General features: G+C 37.1%; 1 protein-coding gene across 1 annotated transcript; it reads left to right on the top strand.

The window, feature by feature from the left end:
- Positions 1-308: 308 nt before the first annotated feature.
- On the top strand, positions 309-8750 carry LOC138006980 (protein TEX261-like). The gene is made up of 6 exons (XM_068853634.1): positions 309-452; positions 598-677; positions 2203-2356; positions 4137-4204; positions 5552-5666; positions 7107-8750. The coding sequence occupies exons 1-6, from the start codon at positions 386-388 to the stop codon at positions 7223-7225; spliced, it is 603 nt and encodes a 200-aa protein (XP_068709735.1). The 5' UTR covers positions 309-385; the 3' UTR covers positions 7226-8750.
- Positions 8751-12500: the final 3750 nt, after the last annotated feature.

Raw genomic sequence — 12500 nt, 5'->3', positions numbered from 1 at the left:
TGTCAATCAGCAACTGATCTTTCGTTCCTCTGGACCCCCCTTGCGACAACCCATCTGCTCCTCAGGCATCAACTTCTCTTTCTCAAGATGTTGGTAAAGCTCATCTGTTAATATCCCTGTTAGAAGTTTCCACATTATTTAGGAAAAACTAGGAAATCGAGAACCTCCAAAGGAGGACCAAGGAACGAAAAATGCATGTGGATATGAATTACACTGGAAACTAGAAATTGAAGAGAAAAGGGGAAAAAAAAATGGAAAAAAAGGAAAAGGCGCGGCCACATAGTAGAACGCATGGTTACCCAGTCGAATTGCATGCACGCTCCACGTTCAACCAGGTGACGATTGTGTACATTTTTGTGGAACCGTGCTGCAGTATTCTACGAAGATGTTTCTCTATATTTTGAGTTGGTTTTCGATGATCTTCCATGTAATTTTCATGACCCTTGCGTTAGGTAACTGCCATTTTTGTCAATACGGCGTAAGTTAGTTTGTATACGTTTGCAGATAGATTTAATTTTTTCATTCAGTAAACCTTGTTTTCTTTTGCTGGTAATTAGGTTTAAGTCTTAGGCTTTTTTTCTTATTGATTATATGTAGCCGCGGCTCTCTTCTACTTGGCTGAACTTGTTGAGGAATATACAGTTATAACCGCCAAAGTAATCAAAGGTACACTTGCGGTAAGTGCAGCCCATTCAATTAATTCTATCCCAAACGAAGCTACAGTAGCTTGCAGACTGTCATGTATGCATTTGCAAGAGCCAAGCCTTAATTTATACCCAGTCATAATGTAAACGGTGTGTGTATCATGCTTGTATGCAAGGATCTGCTATGTCCGCAGTCTGAACTAAATTTTTAGGTAATTCTGCGTCACATCAGAATGTTATGTCCTGCCCTGTGATAAAACTAGCCAAAGTCTGGTTCCAAAAATCTTAATTACCTGTCTAATTTGTAATGTGAAATTCTGGGTCGGATTTCTGATGACAATACAGTACACTAAATAGTTTGCAGCTTTTGTGCAAGAACATGCAAACTGTTTTTTGGTAGGTCTCGTTGACTTACTGTAAATAAAATTACTGCAGTGCTGCAAGAAAACAGTTAAGTGGTCAAAACCCGTGCCAATAGTCAGGAACTAGTCCAGGCCTACAAACAGAGGTTTCAATAGAAGGCGGCTACCGGTGATAGACTGCTGGGTACTTTGATCCATCCCGCCACCTACTTCGCACTACCGTTTGCTAGTTTTGCAGTGGAGTTGTTTTTTCACCGTTCTCTATCACGAAAACAAAATTGCTTTACTTTCATCACTAAACTCCGAATTATGAAGGTTTTTTTTTTTCAAGAAAAAAAAAATTGTCTACATATTGAAACAACCTACTGCAAAACCACCTACTGCAAAATGTACCGAACACACTGTACAAACCTTTGAAAGTTAAGTTGGGGTGCAATGGTGTGACTGAATAGGAAGCACTTCCAGTTAATCTTGAAAATCTGGCTTTGTGAATGCAAAAACAAAGGTGTCTAAACGAGGATGCTTTTTCTCTTTAGTGCAAATTTCGTTTTCAGTGATATTATTGTTAAATAGATGTTTTGCTCTAGCCATCTGTGTAACAAAATATACAGGTATGGGAAACAATGTTTCCACAACAACAGTTTTACTGAGCTTAGTTTGGCTTTTAGGCACACCGAACAAAACAGTGAGTATTTTATCATTGGACCAACGCAGATTTCAATAAGCATCATGAAGTGTCCCCTTGCTTTTTCCCAACTTCAACATCCCTCATGTCTCAGAATACAATCTGACAATTAACATCACAAGGTGTCGCCCGAATTCTGCTTTCTTTAAGTAAGGATATCAAAATTGGGCTTGCGTCTCTGGACAATTGAGTAGACCAACATGCTTAAAATTTTACAATATTATTATTGCTGCAAAAGTTTGAACATCGAACTTTGAAACCTGCAAAGTTCCTTATAAAGCTGTGATGGCCAAAGAAAAATATTCTTTGTGACATAAAACAATACTATTGGAGCCAAGTGGCTAAGGTTTTTCTCCCAAAAATGTCGAGAGTCCTCCTTTCCTGGTAAAATTTATGTTATGCTGCAGTTGCATGTACCTTACAAAGTCTCCACAATCCATGTTTCTGTAGCAAAGCCGTTGTGGTTTTAATAAAGTCTTAAATTATTTATTGTTATGTTTTGTCTGACCAGGTAACAACACTGGTTTACATAGGGCTTTTTATACTGGAAGGGTTTCCCATCACCTTGATTGGAGCAGGACTCTTTTCTAATGGCCTCTATTATTTACTTCTAAGAGATTTTCCTTTTATTGAGTTAACATCTCCAGTATTCATTGGGGGAGTAGGTAAGTGGTTTCCTGCACAGTCTGTGTGGTTGTTATGCATTAATCATGTATGTAATAATTCATATAGTTTACATGTACATTATTATTCCAAAATGGCATTAACCCATTCATTGACCCTGATGAGTTAATTGTCTGGCATTAGAATAAAATATAATATGTCTAATTCTCGAGATTGATAGGGTTCAAGTTGACTTACAATCATAGATAAAACCATTGGGAAGGTTATAGTGCTTTTGACGTCTTCTTTGCTTTTCTCCCCGCCCCCCTGATTCAATGTTGAGCAAAACTGAATATTATTAAATTTTAATGTGACAAGTATGACAGCTAAATTGCGAGAGCACCTGCTAGCCATGCTGTTAGTATTGACCTTTGGAAAGCACTCAGGAAAGTGCCTCTCCTTTCCCTCACCTGTTGCTTATGAACTTTTGTAGGTGTTTAAAGTGCCCCTAACACCAAAATATTTTTTTTACCCAAATGAATCTTTGCACCTGCTTGAAACGCATTGCAGCCTTTTTTTTTCCCTTTTCTAACAAATCCTTCCTTTTTATAGGCTTCAAAACTTGCGACAAGCAAGTCAAAAGGGGAGCGGGTCTATTCCTGATGTGATGTCACAAACTGATTTACATTGCATTTTAAAACTTTTTGTAAACGTGCATGCAAAGTGGATTGTGATGTCAAGTCAGGAATAGACCCACTCCCCTTCTGACTCAGTCGTGAACAAAAGATGCTTGATTTTTTACAAGTTTTGAAACCTATAAAGAGGCAGGATTTGTTAGAAAAAGGAAAAAATGGTCGCAATGCATTTCGAACAGGTGCAAACATTCATTTTAGCAAAAACATGAAACTGGAAGAAGTAACATTAATTTTTTTTTAAAGGAAAATGCACTTGGAGGGTCAGAAGGCTAAGATTTGCTCTGTGTGAGGAAAATGAATGACAGTCACCCGCATTAGGTTTAGTAAGGTTCACGTAATGTTTAAAAAACGAGCAGCAGTGTTTTATCGGGTTTTAAAAATAAAAACATGAGGCGTAGCCGAGTGTTTTTAGACCCGATAAAACACGTGCTGCGAGTTTTTTGAACGGCTTCAAAAACATTCCACAAAGAGCGTGTCCCTCTGGACTCAAAACAATGGTTCAAATTGTGAGAGGTGAATAATTATTAGCATACAAGAAAAATAAGCTATGCCTTATTAGTATTCATTATATAAAGAATACTAATGAGGAGTGTTTTATCAGGATATAAAGCTCGTACATGTGACGTTTTATCGGTGTTTTGATAGGCTGTTAGGCTCATGAATTATTAATGAATCTTTTAAACGATTGTGAAGAAGGAAGAAAGAGAGAGAAGGTCTCTAATTTCTAAATTATGACACATTGTCAAGAAATTATGCACAATTGAGGATGTGACATCTAAGGAATCCCCTTGAGTTCTTTTGTATTTTGCTTCTTTTGTACTTTCGAGAATGAATACAACTCGGTTGGTTAATGGACACCCTTCTGAGCTGGAGGTCGTCATTTCAATCCCCATGTCATTTGGTTGACATCTGTTTCCAATTTCCTCTGATGCCATGTACATGATTTTATGTAGCTGTGGCTTTGAATACCCATAAAATGGAGCATTGATGGAGGAAGGGTGTAAAGGGTGCTCAGCTGGCCACAAGTTTATCAGTAACTCTTGTTCACAGTCGCATATTAGCCCCCTAAAATAAGGACCTTTACTTTACTTTTTACTTTCTTACTTTCTCATAAAGCTACAATTACTTATTTCTATTCTTTTTGCAGCTATGGTGTTTGTTAATCATTACTTGGCATTTAACCATTTCTCATCAGTGTGGTATCCTTTTTCTGAGGTACTTTAATTTTTATTGGTGTTTTTGCAGTCTATTAAATTTTTATTGAACAGATGTCTTCTAAGTTGTGTTAGTTATGAGGCCAAGCTTAATTTGAGGGGATATGAGTTGCACTGTTTCCACCCAGATGGAATTTGATAAGCTAGAAGACCAAATTACACTACAATACATGTAACACAATCAACAAAACAGAACTTTACAGAACAACAACAACGAAGGCTAAATAAAGAATCCCAACTGGCCAGAGGCAAACCATTTGGCTATATACAAGTGCAGCTGAGAAGTTGAACCAGGGACTACCAGGATTCAATTCAGCGAGTGGTCAGAACAGGTCTTAAACCTGCGACCTCCAGATCCCTAGGCAAGCACTCTCACCACTAAGCTGTACTGCTTCCTCCCTCTCAGATTCACTTAAAGCAGAGAGGTTTTTTTATGAAAAACATGAAAGACCAAAGTCCATTGTTTTTTGAAGTGATTAAAATCTCTCCTTTGCTGGTAAATTGTTCGCTTTTAATTAGTGTCTGGGAACTGAGCTGATGCAAATGCTGTTTTACATTCAAATATTAAATGCTGTGTAATAATGTTTGGGAAGCATGCTAGTTGTAAATTCAAAGGAAAAAAGAGAATATTGATTGTTTTTTTTATGGTTATTGTACATGTACAGTAAATGTAACACCTGAAAAAAGCATTCTTGTAAGAAATTTTCGAAATCTAACACCAACATGTGTTATGTAGAGAAGATATTTTTTCAAGTCAAGTTAAGTCTCCTGTTATAGGCCCAGTGGTTCAACATTTGAATTATTAAGTACAGTAAGTTCGACTCATGCAAAGTGGCACTCGGTCCTCCAAGTATCTCTTGCCTAGTAATCAACATTGAAAAAACTCTTCATTTCATCTACAGGGGTTAACAAATTAATTTCCATATATGTTATTTATTTTTAAATTAATAGCATGTTTCATTTATTCAGTTGTTGTTTTTTGCTGATATTCTTCTGACTCAGGTTGTTTTTTTTTTTACAATAAATTATTATGACAAGCAATTTAAATAATTACTATCAGAGCAGTTTTCAATTGAGTGTCATGTAAAAAAATACCAATAATTAAAAGTAATTACTTCGACCAATCACAGCGGGTGCAAAGAGTGCAATGAACCAATCCAAATTCAAAGCAATCCCATGTAACTTGCTCAAAGTGTGGGAAAAATCATGTGTGCGAGTTGCACATTTGGTTTTGGTTTCCTTCTCATTGGTTGATAGCAATTACAATATTATTGCATAATTATTTTCAACAGTCATTTGAAAACTGACTAATAAAGACATTGATCCTAGTTGTTTTTCTCTTCTTTAGATCCTAGCTTATTTTACCATCTGCCTATGGATTCTGCCATTTGCATTCTTTGTTTCCCTATCTGCAAGTGAAAATGTTTTGCCAACAGCATCTACAGCAGCACAGGATGAAAGTGGTAAGATTTCCATCCAATATATACGTGCACGGGTCCATTTTACACGTATTAATGTTACACAATGTACCTTCATAATTTATGAGTGTCTAATAAAGTAAATTAAATGTGAATCTTGATTTGCATGTTGGGAGAAATTTCCATGTTGACCAGATTGAGCCACTATCCCATATTTACAGGCAAGTGACATGGAGAGCAGCGGTGGTGCAGTGGTGAGAGCACTCGCTTCCCACCAATGTGACCCCGTTTCTATTCCCAGACTCGGCGTCATGTGTGGGTTGAGTTTATTGGTTCCCTACTCTGCTCCAAGTGGTTTTTCTCTGGGTAGTCTGGTTTGCCCCTCTCCACAAAAACCAATATTTGATTTGAATTGAGTTAATTTTGTTAGTGTCCCCAATTAGTGCTCTTGTACTAAATCCATTGAAACTTAAGTAAAAAGCTTTTTATTGCATGTACATCTATTGAAAATTGAAATGTTTTGGTATAGTAACCACTAGTTAACCCTTTCAGCCCCGTGGGGTTCCCCATTGACGAGTAAAATCGTCTGGCATTAGACATAGTAAAATCTATAAGTGGCACTATTGGGAGTTAAAGGGGTAATGGGGACATAGTTTTTGAGTGAATCCAGCTGTTGTTAAGTACTCCTCCTGACCTTTTCAAGACAACCACTTAAAACAAAGTGGACTTCAAGGATTACTCAGTCTGGTGACACAATTGAGTCATTTTGGTACTTAGACCACAAAGCATTTTCATAATTATTATTATAGTATTGTCAGTCATGCTTAGTTGTGATAGAGGACGTTAAAAACCTTTTGCAACAAACCTTTCATTGATAGCAACAACATTGAAACACCTTTCAATATTCGTGAAGGATTTGATATTACAAACATCTTTACTTGGAATTTGTAATGTACCATCATTCTGTAATTTGTTGCCCTTAGCATTGCATATTAAATGTTAGTGATGTTTGGATATAGATAACCAAACGCAAACCTTGCACTGAAATAAAAAGTCCTTTGCTTGAAAATAATGCTAGCACCAGGCTAATTAGGGTGAGTTTAAAATTATTGATATTCAAATATTGCTGGCAGCCAATTATGCAAAGGGCATCCCTTCACCTGATATACAGTCATACCAGTAGATCCTCAAAAAATCTTGAGAGGCTCTCGGAAAAAGTTTAGTTAAGCGTAAGGATAATATGATATCCTTTTACATTACCCTTAAAATTAAGAGTTAGAAAATTCTGTGTTTTGCAAAGTTTGTTTGAAGATCCTCGATCATTGAATCTTAATGTTAGAAGTGGAAGAAATATTCATGTCGAACAAAATGAAGATCTTCAAGGATCTTTGAGGATTCTTTAAACCACCAGGGTTGCCATTTGCATTCTGGTTTAGTGGTCATTTCCATACTGTAACAATAGCTACTTTTATTTATTTGTTGCAGAACCAAACTTTGCCTTCCCAGGCCAGAGGTCAAGTCGAAGACATGGGATCTTAGCATTGTTTAATTTCTTGTCCAAAAAAACAGAGGGGTATCTACCAACAAGAACAAAAACTTTTTAACATCTTTTTTGTACAGTTAATTAAGTTACATGTATACTGGTAACTTTCAATAGTTGCTACAAATCAAATTATAAAATTTGTCCATCCTAGAGCCACAGTTTTTGACGAAATTCTTTCAAACAGCCTCACAATGTTGTTTTTGTGCAATCTTTTTATCAGGTGATCTAGAGTATTGGAAATTCACTGGCATACTATTTATGAATTAACCTTCAATCTAGTCAGGTTTACTTATGCAAGACTAATTAGCTGTGGCTTGGTCACAAAAGTTTCAAAATATATTTAAAGGCCGTTTAAACGGTTTCAAAGTTTGCTTCATCATGCATTGAACACTTTGTTGAACTAAATGTTCGGTGCGTTTGAACAGGTCGTCCAACATTGTTGAAAGCGTATTAAAGAAAATAACAGGGGCACCCAACGTCACTTTTCGGAAAATATCTGTTCGGAAGACGATTTGAGATCTAGAATTTTTGGAACATGTGTTGTAAAATTTCTTGCTTGCCTGCTCTCCTAGGATTTTCGGACATCTGAAAAATGGTATAATTACCCATTTTTAACGGATTTTTACCCTAAAAAGGTCACCTAGAATTTTCGGGAGCCTTTTTTCTGGCTGAAATTTTCGAAAAGGTAAGTTTTGATCCCTATAATTTTCGGATCACTAGACTTTCAGCTAGGAAATCCGAACAGATGAAAAATTGTTAGGGGATAGAAATGTGCCTATATTTACCATTTAAATACTAAAATACGTTTAACAATGCTATGTTTAAGTGGTTTTGAATTATATTCTCGTTGGGTGCCCCTGAAATAATGTTGAAAGCCTGTTGAAAGCCTGTTGAATCAAGTTTAAATGAGTTTAAACTTTCATTTAACATCGATTCAACTTTTCCTTTGTTCGCCAAAATCTTGAATGGTTTTGAAGCCGTTTGAACACTCTGATCAACAATTGTAGAACACACGCATGCTCACATCGCTCCATGATCAACATCGACAAATCAATATGGCGGCACTTAGTTTATCTTGACGAGAGAGTCTGATTTCTAGTTCTTAGTTCATCGCAATCAAATTTCGCGAAAGTGTTGGTTCTTTTGTTGGCGCAATGTTGGAACCGTTTGAACGGACCCTAAGACGGCCTAAAATTAAAGATATTTTGGTATACTTTTGGGTTTTTGGTAAAGCTGTTATACTATACTACTTGCTCTCGTTCTCTCAATCAGTCAACGTTTTGCCACTATCCTTGTTGGCTCCAATAATATTAAGTTATTATTGACTCAGGAAAAACTCGAACTCTGATGCATGGTCTAATTCCCTGGGGTATCAACAAGACTGCTCGGATTTTATGTGTCCATTCCTCTACTTGTACAGATAAGCAGCCTGGATTTTGAGTCAATTGTGAAAGCACTTGGATATATATATCTAATTTTAACTTCATTGAACAAAAGGCTGAAAAAAAAACGCCCAGTGGCATAACATTTTATAAATATGTGAATTTTGACAAAAATCAGTGATAATAAATATGAGCAAATGTTTATTTTGATGTCCTTGTGATGCATCTCGTTGGTGTAACTGTCTCTTGATAAACTGGCACATGAATAGTCTTTCTTTGCATTCCAAGAAAATTAATAAGATGTGTGCATTAAGAAGTTTTAAATTATGAAATCTTCATTATAATATAATAAATCAAGAAAACAACTCAGAAGCTTTCTCGTTCCCATTCTCCCGCAGTGTTGACATGGTTATATCTTAAGGGCCATTTATGCCTGGAAGGGGGGGGGGGGGGGGAGGGAGGGGGGAATCCCATATAAAAAGGGGAGGAATGCTCGTCGTCTCGCTTAGGGGTGTAAATTTCGAATTTTGGTCTCACTTAGGGTGTTCTAGGCAAAACGCAATCATATGTAGCCGTGAAGGTCTCCTCTAGGGTTGCGCGCGAAGAAATACAAAAGTGTATATTTACACTTTTACATTTCGTCACGTAGATGAAAGTATTAGATGATAATGTCTTTGCCATTATTAAAAGTCACGGTAATTGTTGTTTTTCTGTGTTTTAATATGGTCTCTTTTAGGGGTCAAAAAAAGCCTGGGCCACGCCCAAATTGGTCTCCCTAGGGGGTTTAATTTAAAATTTCCGACAAGCATCCCTCCCCTTTTATATGGGATTCCCCCCCGCCCCCGGGCACTTATGATAATATTTTTTGCTAACTTCCATCTTTAGCTAGTTTTTGTTAAGAGTTCTCATTTCAATGTACTATTTTACTTTTTATTCTTTTAAGTACTTATGGAATGTGGTAAACATGGAGGTGGTAAACATGTAAACCCTTCAAACTCACCCTGAAGCCAGTTGAATGCTTTTTACTTCTGAATCACTCCCCTCTGAATTTTCTGCCGCAGACCGACCAAACCATCACAAATTGGTTTGATCTCGGGTATGCTCGTTAATTTAACATAACATTTTTTAAAGCATCTTTCTGTAAGCTTTTCAAAATAGTAATGGTTTTCTGCGTTTTGAGATGTGCAAGTAATGCTATTGCCATGGCCTGCACCTAAAAAACAAGAAAAAGAAAACTCTTCCTGAACCTGCTTGTTCAGAGTGGCCAGTAGTCTCCTTCGCAGCCGCTTTTTGGATGTCACGCAACTCTCGCGAGAGTTGCGTGACGCCCCAATAACCGCTGCGAAAGAGACTAAGTGGCAAGCCTCTTCTCACCGGATAAATCACATTATTAAATTCTCAACCTCGGTTAATGCATTTCTCGTGCTCTGATTGGTTTACTCAATCTCGGTTATCAGCTCGTATACCTTAGTTTGACCTTATATGGCAAATGATTGCGCTAAGCGTTGCTTAGCTAAGAATTTTTTCGCCGGAGAGCGAAATTTCTCTCTGAATAAAGCAAAAAAAAAAACGTTTTTGTGGAAAGTTTGGATGAATTCCGACGTTAAGAAGTAGGCCAAAAGGTAAGAAATGTTTTTGTGATGAGCCTACGACTGTCTGACCACCTGGAATTACTCAACATCGCATCTTCATCACCTTTTTTCGCGCAGATTTTCTCGCTTTTTTCTCTCCAACGCGCGCTCATGATAGACGAGCTCACGCACGATTGCATCATGGGTAATTAGGGCGATATGGCGGGAAATTCAAAGGTTTGTATGGAAATTCAAAGCAAAATCTAGTGTAATTGACTCTACTTTATAGACTTTCGCCTTCATAAACCAAACAAATAAGTTCATGTTCACAACTGAGATGAACTAGACTCCTTGGTATCGGTTCTTTGGAATCCCTAAATATTGCTTTTTTTTGTCTCCATACAATTCTCTGTAATTTTGTGCCTTTGGAATTACAGGAGATGTATGGCAGAAACTGTTTTTAATAAAATAGTTTCTACAATGGCCATTCTTTCCAAATTTATTCTGCCGCACCTTTGAGCGCATATCTTCTGTTTTGGAAAATAAAAAGACCCAAAATTGCATATCATGAATAATTTTCATCGTTTTGAACTTCCTTATAAACCTTTGAATTTCTTTTCATCTTGCCCTGATTACCCATGAGCGCACTCAAGAGCGTGAACTGCAATAAATAAAAAACCTAATCTTGCTCTACTGAGCAGGTTTAATTGATAATAAGTTGTTATTATAGGGAAGATATCTGTTTACAAACATTGCTTTTGTTATTCAAGTGTGTCAACCTCAGGAACAAAAGACCCTTTGTTTCGACAGCCAATGAGGCTTTGGTTGGCGCATTAAAGACAATAGGTGACGTCAACGATATCTTCCCTATTGATTTATTCAATGGATAGTGTTATAAAAAGTTGCAGAAACTAGGGCCGAAACTAGTTTTTTTTTTAAATTTCGTTTTTGTCTTTTTTTTTTTTCAATTTAAAATCCTTATCTTTCCTCATCGGGTGCTGAGAAAATCGGCACGGTTCGGATTGAACAAGTAGTGTAAACACTTTAACGGTCCAAGTTTGAGCCTTAATTCATATAGGCTAGCGCTTTTTTTTGCGTACATTTCAAGATGGCGGCTCATTCTCCACCAAAATCACGTGCATGCGGACGTTCTTGATTATAGTTTAACTGCGCATGTCTCCAAGAGAGGTTACGTGGGCCCAAACATTTTGGTACGGTATTTTTTGTACGGTAAAAATGGTTTAGTGTAAACAAAGTTTGCTGAGCTCTTTTTTGTCACCCGTGCCAATTTCACACAAGTAGTGCCCAAAAATTTTCTGCAGTGTAAACCGGGCTTTAGTTTCTTCTTCCTCGATTTTTATTCCTTCGATCTGTTTATTTGTTCGTATAGATATAATAAATATTTGAATTGACAACTAATTATTAAGTTTAACAACTAGTTGTAATGTCAGAGGGCATTCGACGTCGACAGTCGGTTTGTAAGCAAAGGAGAAGGGTGTGGAAAGAAACAGTCTTATAGGGTGGGCCAGGAACAACCAATCATGAGGTGCACGATCATCCTTTTTCCATATGACGTATCAATGTGCCCATGACGTAATTCAAGATGGCGCTGAAAAAGCGGACGAACTTGCTGAAGTTCACCCTGTGCAAAGGATATCCAAGACTAGAAATTGTGTTCTCTCAATTTCAAACCCAATAATAATGAATGTGAATTAATTACGTCAAACTAGACATCCTATAAAAGAGAATGGGTTGTATTTTGAATACTGTTTCCTACGGTTTCCTTTGGAATTTAACATCTATGTTTTAAATAAAAGAATCATATCTTACCCTTGAAAATTAGTGTCATCTTTTTTGCTTATAGCTGAAAACGTGAATGAATGCAGCTAAACTCAGGAAAGTCACATCCTTTGGCTCCCTTTCAATTCTTTATTAAGTTACTTTCTTAACTGTGCATGATTACCTTCATCAGTGTAATACCAGGTAGCCTCTGTGAAAATCATCAGGTCGCGTTTGGTAATGTGAATATCCCACATTCTCACCCAAGGTGTCCCTGGGATTGTCTCTGCCGGGTAAATGGTAAAAAAATGACGTAGGCTCTCGTAGGGAAGTTTTGAAAAAAATAAAAAATAACTAATTCGAGACTCAGGCAGTGTCAGTTGCTGTTATTAAACACTCCTTTTTTCACGAGGACGTCTGGTTTTGGTCAAACCTGGGGCTGAGGCTGAGCCTTTTTTTGTGATTTGAGCCTGAAAACTTCTTAACAGTATTTTTCAAGTTGTGTGGTGTACTAAGATGGACTACAAACTCGACACATTGTTCATGCTATTGGTTCATAAATGATAACATTCGTTACGGCTAGAACATGCGCAGTACCTTGGAA

Source organism: Montipora foliosa, chromosome 6 (assembly GCF_036669935.1).
Source record: "Montipora foliosa isolate CH-2021 chromosome 6, ASM3666993v2, whole genome shotgun sequence".
NCBI lineage: Eukaryota > Metazoa > Cnidaria > Anthozoa > Scleractinia > Acroporidae > Montipora > Montipora foliosa.
Note: the sequence above shows the minus strand (reverse complement) of the source record. Positions and strands in the feature narration are given on the sequence as shown.